This window comes from Elgaria multicarinata, chromosome 10 (assembly GCF_023053635.1).
Source record: "Elgaria multicarinata webbii isolate HBS135686 ecotype San Diego chromosome 10, rElgMul1.1.pri, whole genome shotgun sequence".
NCBI classification, from domain to species: Eukaryota; Metazoa; Chordata; class Lepidosauria; order Squamata; family Anguidae; genus Elgaria; species Elgaria multicarinata.
The window spans coordinates 61,348,041-61,370,912 of record NC_086180.1 but is presented as its reverse complement, the minus strand read 5'-3'; the positions used below and the strand labels follow the sequence as shown (position 1 = coordinate 61,370,912).

Genomic DNA, 22,872 nt, shown 5'->3' with positions numbered 1-22,872 from the left:
ATTTTAAAATACATGTTCCAAACACTACAAAAATATGCTGTGAAATGGCTACAAGGGCAAACATTTTCCTTAGATGTACGCATGGGGGAGGGCTGATCAGGGCTCTGAGCTAGCAATCAGAAGATGGAGGTGATAGTTGCATTACCAAGCTGGGGGCTGGAGAAAATCAAGGGATTTGTGTGCAAGGTTAGGAACAGGAAACCCACCCTGCTGTTTGGCGATGTAGCCTGGTGTCAGGCGACGGGCAACCCTGGCTGAAGTCTTGGTGTGCTACTTACTAAGATTTCCACAGCTGTTCTTTCCTCAAAAGGGAACAAATGCAGTGATACAAACAAAAAACAATCCCAAATAATGTGTGCTTAATATGGGCATACCATTAGTTCTAGGCCGGTTTTTAAATTGAGAAGCAGTCCTCCTCTTATTCTTGGACTTTGGTGTTTTGTCTTTTGAAGCCAGACTAGCCTGGGCAGATGCTTTCCTAGGTTTAAATGTTTTAGTCACAGTAGTTGGATCCACTGGATCAGGCATGCTACTAAAACTCTCCAGAGATTCCTCATCAAATTCTCTTCTCCTGCTGGTGTCAGGTGGATTTTTGTGATTACCACATGCTGTATTGTGCACTGGTCCAGTCTTGAGGAACAACTGTTTCTCTTTTCCTCCTTCCTGGTGTTCATTTAACCAAGGTGATCTATTCTCCATTTCTTCTTCAGGCTGCCTCTGTCCTCTTAACATAAACAGAAAGTTTCAAAATATGTTTCAGAACCATGGCGTGGGAGTTTGAAACCAGAAGCTTTCCAAGAAAAAGAATGTATTACCAGACAGCTATGGCAGGGTTGAAGAATTCCATTTCAGAGCTTTTGGGGGCTGCATTCCAGTGATGGGTGGGACTGAAGGCAAATTAGGTGGGGCAAATTTTTTTAATGCAGCATATTTTAGCATAAAGCAAAAACTGGGAAGCCACCAAATGACTGGTGGCTGGTGGAAAGAGTGTGTGGGCTTCTGAGAACCCAGAAGGCTCTATTGGAACCCCCAGAAGACCAGATTGGGATCCCAGTCTGAGTTTCTGCACCCTTGAGCTAAGGACTCGTGCAGGCATAACATATCACTGACTCTGAACTACTAAAAGACCTAGAAAAGCATGTGGAACAACTCCATGACCCTTTTCCTCCAGTATACTAATTCTGTACTCCTTGTTACAATGGTTCAACATTAAATCTGACCAATGTTAACCATGGTTAACACAAAACCTGGGAGGCAAAAACATTGGGTTTCAAATTCCAAGTTCAATGTGCCTTCAGCTGTTAGCCATGGTTAACACTGATTATATGAATGACTGTAAAGGAGAATGGGAAGGCTTCCTGCAAAAGGGAAGAGGAAAATGGAGCACATGCTCCCACATAATTACACCTGACCCAACTCTAGGGTACCCTTTGATTTAAATGAAGTCCCTATTACCTAACAATGAAATTGATATTTGAAACAATAAAAGTTTCACAAGCAGCATTATTAGTCAATGAGGAAAAACCTAATTCTATAATTTATTCTTCCAAATGCAAAAAGGGAATTTAAACCCAAAGAATTTTCCCTGAATCATTATTTGAACATCTTTGTTGAACATGCACTACAACGGAAACCATGTCAATTGAGAGGGTCCCCCAATTTTTAGCAGCATCTTTTCAGGAGGCACTGGGAAGCTCCACTGTGTGTGTCATTCTTTGGATATAACCCACGTACTTGTTTCATCCCACTTTCCAGATTTGCACTGTAACGCAAACCCTATCTATATTTTCCCATATGAACCAAATCAGAATAGGTTCTGGAGGTATAACTGACCTTTATCAGACTGAACTAGCAGCAAACCAGAACTTCAATCACAGCTGGACCCAACTGAACCAAAATAGTTAATAGATTGTCTTTTTGAGCAAAGGCAAGTATTTGCATATACTTGCATAGACAAAAAACAACCCCCAACACATTTGACAGCACCTTTTCATTATGAATGAGTGGGCCTGTTCAGGCAACATGCTAAGCCATGGTTAGGCTGCTAACCCTTTTGCAGCAAATGGTTAGTGAGCATGTTTAAACTGTGGTAATGTAGCCACCATCATTAGGAATGGTTCACACGACACGCTAAGCCATAATGTTTAGCTCAAATGCTTAACCACCGTGGCTTAGCGTTTCGTCTGAACAAGGTCAGTGTCTCTATCCCAAAAAAACACTACATCAAAATTAAAATACAAGAGGGGTAGGCAGCCTTTTCAGGTCCACGACTACATTTATAATTTTCTTCCATTTCTGTCTTCTTCTTTCCCCCCACCCACTTTTCCTGTCTTCCTTCTTTCTATCCTATTCCCACCTCTTCTGCTGCCCTCACCACCACTTCTGTGCCATTGCACCCTTGCCTGCTTGCTCATGTCTGCTACCACTGCCTCCACTACTTCTGCCATCCCAGCACTTCTCCCTCCACCGCCCCCCACTTCTTCCTCTACTCCCCACCCATCCGCTGCTGCTTCCTCCTGCTGTGCTCACCTGAGAAGCAAGAAAACAGAAAGTCTGTAATCTTCCTGCTTCCTCTCTGCTGAGCTGACTGCAGAGGTAGGAAGAAGTGGTGGGAGCAAGTAGGGGGACAGGGGTCCTGGCGGAAGCACCCAGTGGCCCTGGTGCTGACCCCTTCAGTACAACTTTAATTCAATCTCATAAGCAGAATTTCTAATATAGGTTTCAATACGATAGTGGTCATAAACAGAAGCTCAATTTAAGCTTAAAGTACCTTGGCTTCTCTGCTCCATGGGGGGAATTACTTTCAAAAGGCTTTGGAAATGCCATACAGTCAGTCTTCCCGGTATGCTCTAATGGTGGCTGTTGTTCACGGTTTGGAGCATTACAGTTAAGTGTGAAATCACCTAAACCAGATGGAAACATTGAGCTGAAGTTGATGCCTGTGAAAACAAATGTTTTCCTGGATTATTTAAATCTTTATTATTATAAAATCCAAGAATAGTCAATGTGTGAAAATATATGTATGGTTTAGCAAATTTGTATCCAATCTTTCTTCGGGGCACTCAAGCCAGAACCCATGGGATTATCCAGTTTTATCCTCATAACCACCCTATGAAAGTACTAACTCCACAACGTATCCTGCCAAGGCCACCCAGTGAGCTGCAATGACAACACATATGATTTCTATTCTATTTCCATTGTTTAAAACAAATAGTTTTTAAAACAAGTTTAATAAAATAAAGGAGGATAAGGGTATAGACTGAGTAGCGTACAAACAGTAACAACTTCTATATTCTATTTTAATTAAAAATTATTCCTGATTTCAAACATCTGAGGTGGAAACAATAAAAACACCGTATGCATTAAAAATTTATTGTTGTAAATCAGAGGTGAGCGACTTGTGACCTTCCAGATATTTTTGGCCTACAACTCCCATCATCCCTCATCAGTGGCTAAGCTGGCTAGAGCTGATTGGAGTTGTAGGCCAAAAAGATCTGGAAGGTCACCTGTTACTCATATGCCATAAATAAACATTACCTACCACTTACACCATCCTTTATTTGCCACATCTAACTTCTGGTTTACTATTAAGGTCTAGCAAATTATAGCTGGTTTATATTTTTGTCCTTGGAGCTTACGTGCCATAATACCTACCTACAACAATCACAGTCTTGGCCTCACAATATTTGGAAAAGGAAGTTTAAATGAACTTGACTGTTTATATGCAGATCATAAGTCTAAGAGCTGCTTACACCCAGATGAACCTGTTTTAAGGTCACCTTCTGAGTCCTGCTTGTTGGTCTGCCACCAAGATCGATAAAGCTGGAGGGCACTAGAGGTAGGGCCTTATCAGTGGTAGTCTCTATCCTGCAGAACTCACTCCCAAGAGACCAACAGTTTTGCAAGGAGAGTTTTAAAACAGAAACATTTTAATTTAATACATAATACAATTTAATACATAACAATGTCTAATTTGTTTCAAGTTACTATAATGCGTACACACGTACTAGACTATCATATACCAAGCCTAGTGTGAATGCTGGGATTTTAAATCAGTATTTTATTCCTTCCTACAGTTTTAAAAAACAGCATTATGTTAGGAAAACATATTAAGGTGAGGCTACGATATTTAAGCCATTGCTTGAATAAATGTGGCTGAGAACAGCATTTTTCATCATCACACAATTATTTTCAAAGCAAACCCTCCCCCAATCCTTTCAAAGATCTTTTCTCTCGTTTATTTGTAGCTACTTAGAATCTATTTCACTTTCTACTTCTCAGTCATTTATTTGGGGCCAGAGAAGCAAAACCCATGGAGATTTGTTGCTTTTATATGGCCTCGTTCGGCTGTCACATTAGCCCATGATGGGTTAATAAGCTACTCACAATAACAATTGTAAACAGTCCACAATCCCCCACCACAGAAGCAGGCTAATAAGCTACTGTGTGTAATTTGATTCGCCCCCCTCCTGCCCTACAGTCTTCCTGCCTGAGAGGGGCACAGTTTCATCTTTGAAGTCTGGAGGTTTGCAGGATCAGGACAAATGTCATATACAGCCTCCCACAGTCAGGAGGCAGCCGATCCACCCTCAAACCACTGTATGATCAGTCACCAAGGAAGGAAAATCCCGAGGGCACCAAAAGGGGGGGGGGGGAATGGCTAGAAAACCTTGAAGGTTTGCAGGACCAGGACCAAACCCCATAAACAGCTTCTCCTAGGTGGCAGGCATTTGATCCACCAACAAATCCCTGCACATTTACTTCAGAGGAGAAAAAATCCCAAGTGCATCAAAAATCTGGCTAGAAAACCTTGGGGGTTTGCAGGATCAGGACAAAACTTCATACACAGTCTCTTCTACTCAGGAGGCAATTGATGCCTCATCAAAACCCCATGCCTTGACACTGACAGCCAGCAAGGAGCGGAGCAGCAGCAGTTTTGACCGCTCTTGCTGCACAGCTCTCCAGCTGGCCAAAATAAGCCACAGTCTGAAAATGCCTACCTGGTGGGAAAGAAGAGAAATTTGTGAGCCCAGGCATGTTGAACAGGTTCATGGTTTGGGAAGGAAAAGTGAATGGACAAAACACAGTTGGTGATGGAGGTGGTGGTGCTCTGCTGCCTTTTTCCTTTTTTGGTGTTTTCGCCTGCTGTTGCTCTTGCTGGCGCATTAGATCGTTCAACATTTGCTTCAACCTGGGAACAGACAGTTACACACAAGGGCTTTTTAGGCAAATTATTATTTCAAATAAATGCAATTAATAAGCATACTGAGCAGTCTCCAATACTGCCACTGCACTTTCACTCATTCTGTTGTGCCCGTAGGACCTAACACCACCATTCCATAAATAAGCGCTCCCAATCATTTCTAGTTACTTTAAGAAGCACTAGCTTCTCACTGAGCGAGTACTGCATACCCAAAAAGAGGCATTATCAGTCTGTCTGCGAGCATTAATAAGCAGAACTGCATCTGTCCCCGAATTTAAATTTTTAAGCAGTTTTAAGAAGTAATAAAATATAACAAAATTCTGAGCCTAAATTCCAATACAAATGTTATCAAAGAATAAGCAAGTCAGGCTATTATGGAGGCATCATGTCTACCTTGTGCATACAAATGACGTACAAATATTAATTCTTTAGTATTATATAACACACCTCACTAACACTGCGTTTCTTGTCTGCACTGTGCTTCCAAGGCGCTGCATTTTACTTTCTTGTATGGGTTCACATATAGAAGTCTAAGTCTAGTGTGATGAGGATTCTCTTAAGTACATTAAATATAATATACCACGTCTGTGTATTATTAAAGTTATCTGTTCAGCATTTTTGAGAAACGGCAGGGTATAAAGTTGAAATGAATACCTTTGAACATTATTTTGTTGCCAGGTCAACTGAGTATAGCATTGGTTTAACTGATGCATTATAAGGTGTACTTGTGGCGAAGCAACATTACTGGGCATCATGCTGTAAGGACTAGTAAGCAAAGTTTGCAATAGACAAGAGAGAGTCTGCAAAAAAAAAAAATCATGTCAACAGTATATCCTTGACACCCAAATCAAAAATTCCAGCAAATCTTTCTCAGACCTTTCACAAAGAATTAAACAGTAACAAGAAACAAAATTGACCCCTGTGAATTGCCACACAACAGGTCCCAAAGAGCAACAGAGGCACTGACAATTACAACATTCTGGGAGTGGTCCATTAAAAAAACCCAACCATCTTAAAATGGAGTCCTATACTCCCATCTGAGCTTCAAGGCACTGCTGCAATATTCATGAAGCAGTGTCAAAGGCCACTGAGAGATACAATGAATCAACAATGAGGCATTACCCAGTTAATTTCCAAATGAAGATTAAGCTACTAAAGATTAAGCCACTAAAGCTACTTCAGTCCATAACCAGTCTGGAAGACAGACCAAGCAGGGTCAAGAAGTCTCTGGAGTTGTTCTGCCACACGTTTAATTGCCTTACTAAAAATGGGAGGATGGAAACCAGCCTATTGTGGCAATTACCACAAAGTGATGGTTTCTTGAGGTTCAATCACCCCCTCTTTCAAAGCTGTTGCACCCTCCACTCCTCTGAAGTATTGGTAACACCCCTCAGCAATGGCCTCAATTCTGTTCAGCCATATTTTACAAATCAAGAAAGACAGGGACCCAAGGAACATATGATGGGCTTCTCAACCTTAATGGCCTGTTGATGCTCTCATATCATGAGAAATTACTGAAATAATCCAGGCGAATGCAACAAATGACTGCCTCCTACATCTTCAGCCTTGAGTCTGCCCCAACCATGATGTCCAAGTTGAACCAAGTCCAAGCAACTTTAAAGGGGAAAAAATACAGGAAAGCAATAGCAAAACTCCTTTTAAATTCTACCTGTTGATCCTGCATTAAAGTCTGACAAATGTTGACGCTAAATTCCAGCTGTTTCTTGAGCTGGTTAATCTGCTCTTGCCATTGTTCTTTCTCTTCCACATAAGAAAGTTCAGACATCCAGCGATGATTTTCTTGCCGCCGCATACTGATGTTCTGTTGCTGCCTTGCTTTAGCCAGAGGACGGTAGTTCCCATCTGTTGAAAGAGGACGGGGATTCTTCCAGCTGGGAATAATGAGCATTATGAAAAGGGATTACACATTTCAGAATTCTGCTCATAGTACAAAACATTTCATAAAGCAAACATCTGGCTATGAGACAAAAGGTAAATAAGCAATTCAGGTCTAAAGGTATATAGGCTTAGTATGGGGCACACATGCTTCCTCCCTTTCACCATCCAAGCAACGTCATGTATGATACAGTCACAATCTTACACACACAACCCTTTTTGCTTGCACATGGCATCCAAGTGGAGCACCCGCATCATACAGTATGTTGTCTGCATGATGCAGGGGAAGACACAGCTGCTTATTTACAACACATATACTCTCACCTTCCCAATAAATATTTGATCTGGGCCTTCAAAGTTAGGCAGCTGCAAAACTGCATAGCTGAATGGTAAACTGACCCATGAAGTAACAGAAAGAATAAATTAGATACAGGCACTCATACAGCAGTTTTTCAATATATTACCATTAAGAATAAGCTTCACCATACTGAACAAAGGACTAACATCATAATCAACAGTTTCAATGTGTTGTCAAAGGAAAACTGCCTTCTTAGAAAGAACAATTACCATAACTTTACTATTGGTAATGGATATGCAACTAACCTCTCCTTATCTTCCTTTCCACAATATGAACTTTGATCTGCATTATTAGGACACACAGACAACTCATTGGAACTAGATTCTTGTTCTTCCTCTTCCTCCTCTTCTGCTTCAGCAAGCCCATCAGAAAGATATGCATCTTCATCACCATCATCTTCATCGAGTGCACATTGAGTAGACCCTCCCCATGTTGCCATTGTTCTAGCATTAGGTAGTAAAAAACAGTCATTCATTCTGCTGCTAAAGCATAATAAAGTGAAGTTAGATTATACAAAACTAACAATTTTGCACATATCAGAATCAATAGCAAACATGTATTTCTCAAATTAATCTCACATTCTGGATACAAGATTTGCTTTGCCCTATCTGTACTATGTCTTTTAGGAATTCTGCAAGACTAAAATCGTATCAGAAAAGTAGTTGTGCCTTTCCCTATTATATTCCAAGTTGCTATTATATTTTTCAATTCAACTACCTCTCTAGAATAGCTTGAATACTTTTAAAAAAGCAAGGCATAGCTGTTTATAACCTGTCTGTTCAAACCTCCGGTACAGAACTTGGGCTAAATAGGCATCAGTCTGATACGCAGAGCAGTGATACAAAAGCCACTGTGTGGATACAGTCTTAAGGTTATTTATTTCAGTCCTAGAAATTAATTACATCTCATGAGAAGGACAAATCCTTCATAAACCAATGACACTTCTGTGCTGATGGCACAAAGATGCAGAGAGATGGGAGGCAGCAATGTCACAGCGGTGATCAACTATTACAGTGAGCAGAAGAATGGGCCTCTCTTCCCTTCCTTTAATTTTAGTGGAAAACAATGCTTAGACTCAGTACAGGCAACTCTAGCTATGGCTTATTTAAAAAGTATCTTGTATCTAAATATAATGTTGGAGAGGTGCCTAACCTCTCAGTAAATGTTTCTAGTACCTAAATACAGTCCAGATGAAGAAGCAGAAGGTATTTCACTTATTCTCTTACTTTTCTGTTCTGCTTTGTTGAGGGGGAGTACACTGAGTCTCTGACCCATCACTTTTAACAGACCCACCACCAGCAGATGTGGTATCTGCTAGATCTCTCCTCCTCTGGTGCTCAGCCATTAAAGCTTCAAGCTGTTTTCTTCTCTGCCGCAATTCTTCTCTTAAAATCTCATGCCTACGCATTTCAGACCAAAGCTGCTTAAGAAAAATTAAGAGGAAATATTTTATTGCAATATAAATAAAAACATGCCATCGCAAATTTGTGCAGATTAAGGATTTTCCCTCTTTTAAAGTACACTGACGACAGTGCATGTTTGGGATGTCTTGAATTAAACTAGCAAAAAAAGGCCTCTTTCTTTGACATTTTAGACACACTGTCATCTGTGCAATATGCTATTGTACTTTTAATGTGATATTATTGTTAATCTTTATTTTACTTTTTTGCACATTAAATATTATGGTTTCATTGTATATATACCCTTAACTTTTGGTTGAGCATTGAATTAAACTAGTACAGAAAGCAGGCTCCCATGTCAGAGAGGCAAATCTTTCCTATGATAAGGTAGATATGCAAGTCAAAGGAAACATATGCAAACAAAAAGGAAAGGAGGTTGCGGGGCGTGGGGGGGCAATAACAAACATCTCTTCCCCATGTTATCCTACTGATGCTTTTACTCCTTCATTTCTCATTCAGCCTCTTCCCTTCTATCCATCCTATTTTAGGCCAAATTTGACTTTTCCAACACCATCAAGGACATCATGATTGTTTTATTTGGGTATTTTATTACTATTTTTTTGGTCCAAAATATTCCTAGTATACTTTAAAATAAAGTAACAGGAAGGGGCATAGGAAGTATGTTTACAAGTCACTTATAATGATGATTTTCAATTAATGGAATCTCAGAGAAAAGTTTATCAGCGTTGGAATGAATATATAGTACCTCACTATCCACTGTAGCTGCTTCTTCTGACTGAACCAGAGCCTTGCTTACTGTATTGATTTCATTCACAGCTGGTGTTGAAGTATTCCCTGGGCAATTATCCAGGCTAGATGACAACTAAGAATAAATTAAGTATTACAATTACAATGATATTAATACTCCAGTGAGAACCAAATCTGTAGCATCTGTAGTTGGACTAATAAAAAATCAATTTCACATTTCAGCAAATCTGTGTATCCTGAGAAAACAGTTTGAGAGCCAAAACAAGATTGATATATTCAAATTAATGCTCCACTAATGCTCGTAGCAGAACTTACAGCAAACTAAATTTGATAGGCTTTTGAAGTACTCATCCAACTATTTAAGGACCCGTGTCTCTTTCCTACATACTTTTTTTGGTTATTTCTAATCTTCCAAAAGTAATCTCTGCAACCACACGGACTAACCCTCCCCTCTCCTCTTATTTTAAATGATGGAATTATTCATCTTGCCAATGACACCCCATACAACATTGCCTCTGGCACTTCATCTTTCCCTCTCCCACGTTAGAGCTCCAAATGCATTCTACTTACTTGAAGATCTGGACAAGCCTTCTGCAACACCTGAATTTTTTCTTGAATCTTTATGAGTTTCTTCCTTTCTTCTTGGAGTTGTTTAAGTTCTCTCTGTTGCTGCTGAAGTTTAGCTTCATAAAATTTCTCCCTACAATAATAACATCTTTCATATTACCATTTTCTTTAATGACAGCTTTAGAAGGAAACATATCAAAGCAGTGACCAACACCTGAATGAGTACTTCTTCACCCCCATCTGGTTCTCAATGATGCTGGGAAGGGCCTTGGGTGTAGCCATGCCCCATTTCAGCCATAGGAACCTAGGAAGCTGCCTTATACTGAGTCAGACCATTGGTCCAAATAGCCAATATTATCAACACTGACTAGCAGCTGCTCTTCAGGCAGGATTCCTACATGGCGCTACTTGGAGATGGCAGGGATTGAATCTGGGACCTTCTGCATGCAAATTGTATGCTCTACCACTAAGCTATGGCCCTCTACACATGAAATTCTCCAGACTGCCCCCTCACTAATTTTAATTCAAGTGAAAGAGATCATACCTTGCTTTTTCATTCAGACCCACACCTTTCTGTGACTTGTTTGCACTGGTTCGAATGTTGTTTGGTTGCTGCAGTTCTTTTTCTTCTTCAGCAAGAAAGAACTGATCCATGTTATCCCGTCCTTCAGCCTCGGGCTCCACCTCATCATCCTAAAACCAGCAGCAATATTTTCAGCTGTGGCTTCATTGAACACTGCCCCCCATCCCCCCCCACACACAATGCATTGGGATCCAAAGACTATGCCATGGGATAAAGTTATTAGTTAAATGAAAACACACCTGTACCATAGCAACAAGATTCTGCAGCTGCTTAAGTTTCTGTTTTGCTGCTATAAGTCTATTAATCTTCTGCTCAAACTCTGCATCTACAGGAGCCTCATCGGCTATACTGCTTCTGCGACTGGATAAGGAAGCTTCACTGGCTCTATCAGCTTCAGCATCAACATCAACATCCTCACCTCTTGGTAGATCTACACCATCTTCTCTATTATAATGACAGTCTGCAAGAAAAAAACAAGTAACTGAAATTAATATGTAGGGCTGAAACATTTATTAAATTTTTGGTTTATTAAAATCTTACTTCGCTAAAAACAATCTCCCCCGTTAATTTGGTAGATTTTGGTATCTCTTATTTTTTAATAAAAGCACTTATAAAAACTGCAGATAGCAAGCCCCATCTTAAAAGGCATTTGTCCTCTCATAAAAAGATGTGCACTTTTTCTTGTTTCAGAAACTGCTTTATCCATATGCAAATTTAATTTCCAGATTACTAGGACCTGGTTCACACAGCATGATACTCATGGTGGGGTGTTGCAATTTCCAAATCAGATGCAGTTTCTGCAGGTTGGCTTATTTTTCACGAACAAGCCGCCATGAGAACCCACGGCTTGTTGTTGGGTTGTTCAGGGTGTCTTGTCATCTGAACCTGGCAGGACGACTTCAGCATGGGTGTTGCGAACAGCTAAGGAGCTGCCCAGCAAGAGTGGCAAAAAACCCTGGTGCTCCACGCAATCTCACTAGTGCTGCTTCCATCCTCCCTTCTCGGTACCCTCCCCGTACCATGCTTCTAAAACTCAAGCAGAAATGCATTTGCAATCTTTTTTCGGTCTAGCACAAGTGCGTTGCTATGAAATTAATATAATTTTTCCACTGCTCTGCCATGAAATTTTTATGGATCCCACTCACTGCTCTGACTTGAACGTTGTGTATCTTTACCAGATCCCATTCATATGGATATCTGAGAGCTAACAAAGGAGAGCAGGGGAGGGAAGTGACAAGCATAAAGGAGGGAGGGGAAACAGTTGGCGGCTGCAGTAGAAGCTTTTCAGAAGAAGCTTTTCGGGTGGGTGTAATTGGTAGTACATGAAGCAGACTTGAAAAAAAGGTGTTCACTGAAGTGGGAGTGAACTCAACAAAGCCGTTGACAAGAGAGTGATATCAGTATGCTGGGTTAAATAGCGGACAAGCAGTCTTATGCTCTTGCACAAGACTCCGAAATTTAAAAAAGAAACCTTGCAAACATGTTACCATGTTCATAAGGGCTCAGAAAATTAATTCCATTTGGGATTCTGATGCACAGGGACAGGAGGGCGGAGTTTCCATCAGTAGCCAGCAACCATAGCAGACAATTGCAGAAAGGGTGCTGATGTAAGAACTGAGGAGTTCTGCCACAAAAGTGCCTGGGATACACATCAAGAGTTGTCAGGAGGGCAGAAAGTAGAAACAAGCCAAGGAAAGCTGCAGAGCACCTGGACGTCTGTCATGCTATCAAGCAAAAAAAACACCACCACAACCATGTGGCTTATTCTCAGAGTGAATAAGCCACATGGTTGTGGTTTTTTTGAGAGTGAGGTGCAAACTAGGGCTGTGCTCCACTTCACTTCGGAGCATAGAAGCAATAGCGAGGTGGCCTGATTCTCCTCCGACGAAGGTGCAAACTCACCCTATATGATTAATCAATTTTTAAAAACTTTTAATCAAGTTCCAGCCCTCATAAATGATTCCAACATGATTCATTTCCATGGTAAGGATTTTACTCTTATCTTATTGTGTCTGTTCCAAGACTTCCCAGAACATTTAACACACATAATTCTCAGGATTTAGACGTACGTGTGTGTGTGTGTGTGTTACACAGCTCCAAAAAGAAAGCCAACCAGTGCGATGAGATGTATATTTTTGTCTATGCAAAATCACTAATAAGATTTTGAAACATACCTAAAGCTGAGGGCATATTCAGCATCCTTACATTTGCAGATCGATTGTTTATTTCACAAGCTGTATTAAGATGCCTTCCATTTCTGTTATTAGTTCCACACTGCAAATTGCTGTTGCAATTAATTTCACCCCAGTTAGTGATGCCCTGTGGATTTCTAGGTAGGAAAAAACGAGTAAGTATCATTTAAGCACCCTTAGTTCTGCGCAATGACGAAGTCAAAAAAAAGTAAAGAAAACTGGAAAACAGATTTTTGTTTTTAAAAAATGGTAAGGTAATTATGGCAGAAAGGTAAAAAAAATAACTTCTGTTAATGTGTAATGGATCTTATCACAGCAACAAGAAACAACATAAAAGCTCTCTTCTTAAAAATACACCACCAGAGTTTAAATTTGCAACTTGTTGGAATACACTTATAGAGGAATAAGGATTATCCTTAAAATTTTTGTGGCTGTATTAAATTTCAAAGATTCTAAAAGCTCTGTTTTGACATAATATTGAACAAATAAAACCTTCAGATTCTAATACATGTATCATGCTGCCAAGATCAGTTTAATTCATACCATATAACCTGAACAACTGGAACAGAAAGAATGCTTAACAGGGACATCAGCTCTGATATGAGGATTACAACAGCTTGGGTTACAGATACACCTTAATTCATAAATTAATTGCACTCAGGAATGAAACAGTAAGATAGGCAAGTCTGAGTAAGACACCAAGTTATTCAGCATGATTAGAACCCAAGCACCCTGAATATTACTGCACAAGAGGATGAAGCAGAAACAGACATGAGCTTCTACTTCCCCCACTTCTCATAACTATCAAGTGTTAGTTATTCCAGACAAGACCAGCAGGTAACAGTATTGCTGTGCTTTCCTAACATAGGACATTTTTAATCATTACACCAGCATCATTTAAGTAGGCAACAGCCATAACTAACCAACCTGATATTGGTAACAGGCTGTGGATTCTCATGCTCAGAATCACACTCTGAATCTTCCGTCTCCTCTTCCTCTTTAGTGTTTTCATTCACAGCATCTGTCATCATATCAGAAGTCTGTTCATAGTAGTGTACTAATTCACGCAATTCATTCAGTCTCTTCCGAACTTCATTCAATTTCCTGCAATGAAAAGAGATACAACTGACAGTTTACTCTGTAGATTCCAAACACAGTGGAAAAACACTTAGAAATCTTGCTTAATTATTTCCTTTCAGGAAAACTATTTCCTAAGGAAAATGTTATCCTGGATGATGATTGGCTGCTGGAGAATTTTGGACACGGCACTGGTAATTAGCAGGTTTCCTTGGTATGTTCTAGGAAAATTGGGAGGGGGGGGTGAACTACGTTGGAAATTTTTTGTAAATGCAATGGGCAGGGAAAAAACCCAGAAAGACCAGGGCCTCCAATTACTTTGGCAAGGCATACACTAAATAGAGAGGCATGTTCAGGAGCCTTATGACACAGCAGCAGCTAAATCTTATTGTGCTAAACATTTGAGTAGCTCCTTTGAAATCTCACCATTAATACTCAGCATTCACAAAGCATGTTGGCATTCAGATGACTTCACATACGGTATTGTTGTAATCTTTACAATAACACTGTAAAAGGTAGGTTAGTATTCTCTCTATACAGTGGTAAGGTGGTGAAAAAGGCACACCTTAGGCCACCTAATGAGATCATGGCAGACTTGAGATTGGAACCAGAGACTTTCTGATTCACAACTCAGACTCTTAGCCATTACTCCCCTCCTATAACACTGCCATTACTTTGTATTCCACTAATTTCATAATGGTCTGTCATATGCTAGAACTAGACTCTGAAGAGAAACAGCACAGATAATACCGCATTGCCAAGTAATAATATGAATTTTATTTACAGATGTCAAGAGTAGCTAATAGTGTTTAATTTCCTATTTAAAAAAGCAAACCAGAATGTATGCAGACATTAAGCGTTCAATATCAAGCTATATAAATTAGCAGTAAGCAATGAAGTTTGCTTTTTTTCCTGAAGTTTGAACATACAATTGAATTGTAATCCACTGCAGTGTAGCATGTATAGATAAAAGCATGTTAAAAAAGAATTATCCATATCTTAACTGAGATTATGCGGTAAAAACACTCTCTAATAAATACCATTGTCAGCTGTTTAGTAAAGCCAATCAACTTAACAGGCTAATGATACAAACTTAAGAAGTAAAAATATATTACTGAAGCTTTTCTGTTGGGTTTAGGTTGTCCTCCTCTTCACTATCATTCTGCGAGGTTACAGAATCCGGATGATAAACAACAGATGATGCTAAGCTGTTAGATTCTTCATTGGCAGCTGTTGTTATACCTACAGGTGCAGAAGCTACTGAAGCTGAACTTCTTTGATCAACACTCCTCTGAGGAGACCCTGAAGCAGGCAAGACTACAAATTTTAAGATGGTTAGATTTTAGCTTGTTTTCTGCAATAACAATGCAATAGTTAAATCTCAGAAGAACTGTTATTATCATCATATACAAAGGCTGTAACATTTAATTAATAGGTTAGATAAATCAATTAAAACTCTATCTCAAAACACACCATGAAAAAACAGAAGACTGGACAAGCTAAAAATTCAGCATAAATTCTAAATCAGGCCTGTTCACACGTCACACTAACCCATGGTGGGTGGCATTCTAAGCTGGGTAGGTGGTTATGCAAACAACCCACTGTGTTCCCAACAGATGATCAGGCAAACAAGCTACACAGAGCAGTCTAATTTCACCACCACCCCCACCCAGTTCTTCCTACAGACCTCCTGCCTGGCCAGGAAGGTATCCCAGCTTTCTTTGAGAGAAGCAGAGCTGTGGCAATGTTTTTAGCCGCTCTGGCAGAGCCACTCTGTAGATAATCTACATAACCCACACTGGTGTGACAGACTACATGCTAACCCACAATAAGTAAAACAACCCTTACTGCAGATCGTGGGTTCTCAGGGTGGCTTATTTGGAGGAAATAACCCACGGGGGAGGGGGAACACTCGAAACTATCATGGGTTGCTCCGGAAAACAAACCAACATTGGCTGGAGTGTCATGCAAACCCAAACATTAGGTCATAGCATCTCATAAAAGAAAACAAAGAACCATTTAATTCAAAATGCCAGGTTGAAAGCTACATACGTGATGAGTTGTTAAGATGCTGGTCACGAAGTGTATGCAGTTCTCCTAGCAATTTGTCCATTTTTTGCTTTTTACCCTGCAATGCCATCATCTTACTAAAGAGTTGTGCCTTCTCTTCAGTCAAATGCTCAGACATGGAAGAATTCCTGCTCTGAGAAACCTCTCTGGTAAGAGAGAGACTCTCGGCTTGCCTTCTATTATCTGGCACGGGTTGAGCCTAAAAGCAAACACATTCATTTATTCCAAGTACAGGTGGTTAGTGCAAGTACGTTTAGCACTGCAATTCTATTCCCACGTTCCTGGGGGAAAGCCCCATTGAACGCAATAAGATTTACCTTTAAGCAGACATGCATAGAATTGCGCTGTAATTTTTCTTTTTTAAATGGTTATTTTCAAACCTTTTGAGGGTTTCACTTGACAAAATGCCAAACAACATTAAGTTTTCTGTAGTTAACTATAACACGTTTGCTTTTAATAAAATTATATCTATGGATGTGTAAAAAAAATAAGAGAGACTGGCCATTCAATCTTTAACACTATCACTTTAACATGATATTGAGATAATTTCAAGAAATATCGCTTCAGCCATTCCACCACATATTTCTGCGTGGAATGGAATGCAATGGCTTGAACCTTGAATAGAAGCACTCTATACTATAACATTTTGTTGCAGGGCCCCACCTCTGAAACCATATACTACTGATTTAGATTGGCAAACTGAAGATGAAATTATGTATATACTAAAAAGAAAAAAAGGTTACCTGAGAATCATGAAGCTGATTGTGAAAACGTTGAATTAAGTCATTTAATTCTTCATTCAGCTCCGATGTTAAACTCACTCCTGAAATGCTCCCTGTGGTTTCTGTTACAACTACAGGGGTGTGGTGGTGGTGGGGGAATAGAAATTCTTATTAATGTCCATTTATAACTTTTTAAACAAAGCACACAGAGACAGAGGGTACATAAAATGTAATCATGTGATCCGTGATGGAATCAGGAAGGTTTTTGAAGCTCTGGAGAAGATTACTCTTTCCAGTGGGAATCTGAGTGCCCCCTGAGATTAAACCTCACATTAAAAACATCTCTACATTTCTGGAGATTACTAGAAGCTTGAATCATAATAGAGAGTGCAGCACACCCCACAGTAGCTGCCTGCTGCTATCCAAAAGCTTCTTGTTTTTTATATCACAGACAGACAGTTACTTAGGTTGCTCATATAACATAATTGATCTGGTCTGTATGTAACGAGAAGCCACTGTTGAGTGTATTTCCATGTGGGGTGTCTCATCCTGACGGTGACCGTCATTTTTAATAGTCAAGCCACCGCAGGGGTATGCCATAGCTTTCTTGTTATGTCCAAATCGTGAGCGTAGTTGTTGGGGTGGTTGACGAGTCACTCAGAACTCATGAGTTGTTTTTGGGTTGTGGGTGGCTTGTCAACCACTCCAACAACCCACCCTCACCAGATTCACACATGACAAGCTATAGTGTGCCCCTGCTGCACCTCAAATATTCAAAATGGTGGCTACCACAATAAATATTCCTCATGGGAAAATTCACCCATGGTGGCTTCTCGCTATGTGCAAACCAGATCATTGATGTGGTTCGCACGGCATGACAACCCACAGTGGGTCATCACCCTTATTTGTTTCAGAGTGGCTTATCATGTTATCCAAACCCACCACAGTGGCTTAAGCATGGTTTGTTAATCACACACAAGTCACCCTGAGAACCCATGGTAATGAGAAGCGACCATAGGTTAATTTTTTGTTGTGGCGGCAGCACACATCGTAGCTTGTTGCTACACGTCAGCAATAAAGCCACAGGGCTACTACTCTAATAGAACTGGCTGAAAATACTTGGGAGATGCCTTGGTAAAGTCTTGGTAAAGGGAGAACTGAAGTGGTGGCAGTGGAAAACGGGGGCTGGTTGAATCATGCTGCCCTGACTACATTTTACAGGGTTGTCCAGGATGGCTTGTTGTAATGCCTGAACTCAGCAGCATGAGTTCTGCATGGTTTGTTTGAAAGGGCTATAGAGATGCCTGGAAAGAGCGGCAAAAACCATGATCAATCCTCACAGTGCCTTCTGCCCCTCCTCCTCCAGCTTAGCATTCATTTGATAGCAACTGGCTTCATCTCCTTTTGAGCAGAGTTAGCACAGCTAGACATGTATGCAGGACTGACTTCCTTCTGCGTAAGCGCGCACAGCCCCAATTCAAGACTATGGCAATTCAGGAGAGTGGAGGGCGTTAAGAAGAAAAAAACTCTCAATTTTTCTTCCTAAACCACCACCACCCCACCCCATGGGGGGAAATTTTAACATGCAAACCCCCTCACAAATACCCATGGTTCTGAATTGGGGCTGTGTGTGCTTACCTATAGGTAAGTCAATCACATATACATGTATAGCTGTGCTAGGAAGAACATCACTCATCCTCAGCTGTGAGGAGGCAAGGATACTTTTCTTTTAAGTGTTAAAGAAAATAAATAAAACCCTCAGCAATCTCATCCTAAAAAGAAAGATGAGCCTCCTGTCCCTCTACTCTGAAGAATCTCATCACAGCATGAGTATAGATGAGTTGTGCCACAAAGGCCCCTGGGATACGTGGTGGGAGCAGGCAGGAGGACAAAGGGGGGAATCAACCATGGCAAGCTGGGAAGCGCTTGATCATCTGTTGGCAGCAACATGTCTTAGCAAGTGATTAACCAACCTATCATGACTTGTTTTCAGCATGGCTTAGCGTGATGTGCGAACCAGCCCATTATAGTGCTCTTATGTCTTGACTTTTGTGGTCAAGCGGAGTACAAGATGCAAACTGTGAACCATTTAACAAGCTCTAGGGTAGATTTCACAAGTCTTATTTACGTAACAACGGTGTTAAAACAATATTAACGCCACTATTGTAGACTGTTCAATTCTCAGTGAACAAGTTTCTTCTGGTCTCTAGTTACTGTGACATAAGAGGTGCAAAACTGGTTCATCAATCAATCATATGGGGGGCGGGGGCGGGTTTAGACTTTTGTTCAATTCTATTAAACCTCAGCATACCAGAATCATCCATGACCGCAATAGCTTGTTCTGCTTTGTGCTGTAGCGCAAGCAGAGCAGCTTGCCTCCCCTGAAGAGCTTTCAGCTGTTCCTGCTGTTGTAACATCCTTTTCAATAAATCATGTTGTTTCTTTAGATTTGCAAGCTCTTCTGTAGCCTCTTGCTGAGGATCTCTAGCCTGGAAAATAAAATTTAAAAATGTATACTAATGAAAACCAGAGAAATATGATTAGTATTCAGCTGGCTATTAACAGGAAATTTAATCTTTATACTTATTTCATTATGCCTATTACTGCTTTCAATTCATGTGGGAAACCAATTAAACCTGAGTTTCTAAAAATGTAGGATGCTTTTACAACCATTACACTGAATAGTATTCAATTCACTCTCTAATAATGCCTTCAAAAGAGATTCCAAGTGTCAAGTATATTTGTAACCCGAACTAATACAATAATATGGGGTGGGGGTGGGTAAGGCAACTTATATTCAGCTAACTTTTCACATTATTTCAAGTAATCAGCACACACAGCACAATCGTATGTACATTTACTTGGAAGTAACCCCCACTGTGGGAAATTGTAGTATTTAGGTATTATTCTGCCTTTTCTGAAGGGTTGGGAATAACTAAAAGACATAGTTTAAGACCCATGTTATAATAGCTTTCATACAACCATAAAGAGTAATCCAGCCAGAGCACATTCAAGTCCCATTGATTTCAATCGGAAACAATGCAACATATGTTTTCCAATGAAATTAAAACTACTCAAATTAAGCTGTATTGCAACTGTGATTATGATACTGCAAAAATAGGAAAAACACAGCCACCAACAGAAGTGAAGACAAAATTACAATTCCCATCACACAGCTCAAATATCTTCCAAAAACATACAAGACAAGCACGAAGTACAACTGCTCACTTTTAATACCTAATCTGAATGGTTAAGCTAAGCGATGGGGGAAGGAAGACAAAGAGAAGTCTTTAAAAATGACAGCAACTTGAAAAGTTACTGCAATGTAAATATAGAGTTGGATCCAGAGCAAACCTCTACAAACTTCCTGCAGGAAAAAGGAATTTTCATCAAATCCTGCACTCACAGACACACACAGTCCCCAAATATTTGCTCTGGAGGATTGGTAGCCTTCCAGAACAGCATGGGACCTAGTATGGAGACTGTGGTGGGGAGTGGAAATTGGCAAAAATTGTATATCCTCTCTCCCACCTGCAAGAGTGTCCAGTTCATAAAGCAAGAACGGCTGATAGATCTGTGACTCACTTCCGTGAACAGAAGTGCTCCTTCTGTTTGCGGGATAACAGATCTAGATCCAAACCATAATATTAAAGAGCATCATTTTAAAACAAGTAACTTACTATTTTAAGCAACCTGGTGGTAAGAAACTCCAAGCTACAATTATGTCCAAAAGCCTATGAAGTATTTGATTCTGTCAGCACAATAAATTAATTTGTTGTTAGCTTAGAAAAAGTTTTAATATATACATATTTTAAGAAAGCAAATCAGCATTCCTGGGTTATGAACTGGGAGCAATGCCTCCCACAGACCGGAAGATATTTGTGCTGGGATAAATAAAAATTTAGACGCAATAGTAATTAATTTTGAATTGTTAATTTTAAACAGACATTTTTTAAAATTAATTTATATGCAATAAAGTGGACAGAAGAATAACTTTAGAAATAAGTATTAGAAAAAAAAATCTTTGAAAGAACAAAAGCCGTTATTTATGCATTTTAAACTGCTATTAAGAACATGTTAGTTATTGGAGAGAAAAAGGAAGCCTACAGATTAAGACCCTTTAGCGTAAGGTTCCAAAGCAATATTTGGTAGTGTACCTTTGAGAGCAATCCAGGTTCTTGGCTATTAATCCTACTAGGCCAGATTTCCCTGCCATTCAGAGCAGCTCTGTCACTTTTCACTTTTGGACTTGCTGTTACATCCATGTTTGAAACCTGTCCTTGAGAAGCTGAATTCCCTAGTTTGTCCTCAATGCAGGGCCGAGCTCTCAGACTAAAAGATACCTCCTTTGTCAAATAGTTTAGTAAGTTAGACTGTAAACATATACTTATGCTAAGCATAACTTTTAAACTTATAAAACTGCTGACCTACTCCATTTCTGATTTATCAACATACCACACTATTTAAATTATGTCCTTAATGTCATGTCATTAATGTATTTCAATTTTTAATTTTTTTCCAAAATGGAAAGACTAATGAGTAGCATCCAGAGGGCACATGTGCATGAGAGTTTCTCTGAATATCCCTATAAGTAGCTCTTTTCCCCAAATTTCTCAACTGCCTTTTAAAATCCCAGCAGCTGAAAACGCAGTTTGCAGATTTGGCCATAGGGCAAACAAAGGAAGAAACTTCTTCCAAGTGTCATGTTATTTTGCAGGGTGGGGAGTAGCACTAACATCAGATCCTCAACTTGATTGGCAAACTTAAGGGGATTAAGAATTACTTTGGGAACGTAATGCAGAAAAACTCTACTGCACAGGTAGAAAAAGTATACTGCACACATAGTTGGCAAATGTTTTTCCTGGATTGTGACCAATATATCATTCAGTGAGGATTCCTACAACACAAAAAGGTATCCTACATACACCAAATCCTGAAATGCTTAACAAATCAAACATTAAGGCCTAGTTCATACACAACTAATAGCAGTGTGGAAGCTGCTGTGAAATGGCTGTCCCCACTCTACTTGCAGTAATGCTTGAAATAGATGAATCATACAAACAAGAACAGCAATGCAGTTACTTCCCACTTACTTTCAGTGATTTTTCCAGTGCTTCATTTTTAGGCAAAACCTTTTTCATTTCAAAAGTTCATTATAAAAAAAAAAAGTGAGCTAATTTCAAATACAGTATTAGGCAAGTTTGGCAGATTCAAAGTTGTAATTGTTTTTTCCAGGTGATTATCCCTAGCAAATATGTGAGAGAATACATATATGTCATTTAAATAAATGTAAGTCTCAGGCCTCAGCTATACCTAGCGGTCTAGCGGGATGGAGGGGTGAAGATCTTGCGTTATTTTTATCGCGAGATCTCCCCCTCTGTTTACATGTGGCGCGCAACAACGTTGGAAGGCGAGGACATCGCGGCCCCCGTTATTTAATTTTTTTCTTAAAGAAGAAGAGTGCACAAACACTCGTGCGCTGAAAGGTAAGGTTTTTTAAAATTTAAACTTAATTCCCCCCTCCACCCACCCCACCCTCAATGGGCGCAGAGCTCCTGTGTTGCCCGCCCACACTTTCCGCGGTCTCGGGATCATCCCTCCCTGATCCCAGGATCCCCTGTGCGTCATGTGGACGCACAGGGACGATCCCGGGGATCGCCCCGGGATTTTGCCCCGTCTAGCTAAGGCCTCAGTGTGAAGTGGAATTAGTAAGTAGTGACAGTGAAACAGAAGGTGATCCAGCAACCTTTGCGGAAGGGAGTTGAACTTTGTTGAAATAGATGAGTCATTGTCAGCATATCACGCATAGTTCACGTGTCTACTGTTTTCAGTTCCTTCGTTTTTTCTTAAGCTTAAACAATGAAAAGGAAGTACATGCTGTTGTTGTTAAATACAAAGGGCTCAGAGCCCAGAAAGTGTGTTTCCCCTCCCCTCCCCCTCATAGCTGGAGCGGAGAGAACCATGCCAGCTACCTCTCCGCGCTTGCAAAACAAAGCATGGAGATGGGGGAAAAGAGGCACTCCCGAGGCCAGGCGG

At 40.2% G+C, this 22,872-nt stretch overlaps 1 protein-coding gene across 5 annotated transcripts in view; it reads right to left on the bottom strand.

Annotated features, from left to right (window-relative positions):
* The window catches only part of PCM1 (pericentriolar material 1), a 60,926-nt gene that overhangs the window by 27,054 nt on the left and 11,000 nt on the right, over positions 1-22,872 (bottom strand). For 3 of the 5 annotated variants that reach the window (XM_063135561.1, XM_063135563.1, XM_063135562.1), the window contains 18 exons: positions 20,994-21,182; positions 19,148-19,325; positions 16,858-16,967; positions 16,097-16,313; positions 15,160-15,361; positions 13,895-14,071; positions 12,950-13,104; positions 11,015-11,235; positions 10,737-10,885; positions 10,196-10,325; positions 9,624-9,740; positions 8,684-8,877; positions 7,703-7,900; positions 6,873-7,095; positions 5,858-6,003; positions 5,001-5,191; positions 2,771-2,939; positions 375-724 (listed from right to left, as the gene is read on the bottom strand). In XM_063135561.1, the coding sequence (XP_062991631.1) occupies positions 375-724; positions 2,771-2,939; positions 5,001-5,191; positions 5,858-6,003; positions 6,873-7,095; positions 7,703-7,900; positions 8,684-8,877; positions 9,624-9,740; positions 10,196-10,325; positions 10,737-10,885; positions 11,015-11,235; positions 12,950-13,104; positions 13,895-14,071; positions 15,160-15,361; positions 16,097-16,313; positions 16,858-16,967; positions 19,148-19,325; positions 20,994-21,182 (3,316 nt within the window). The remainder of the gene's footprint in view (positions 1-374; positions 725-2,770; positions 2,940-5,000; positions 5,192-5,857; positions 6,004-6,872; positions 7,096-7,702; positions 7,901-8,683; positions 8,878-9,623; positions 9,741-10,195; positions 10,326-10,736; positions 10,886-11,014; positions 11,236-12,949; positions 13,105-13,894; positions 14,072-15,159; positions 15,362-16,096; positions 16,314-16,857; positions 16,968-19,147; positions 19,326-20,993; positions 21,183-22,872) is intronic. The other 2 variants (XM_063135565.1, XM_063135564.1) reach the window with 1 other exon arrangement.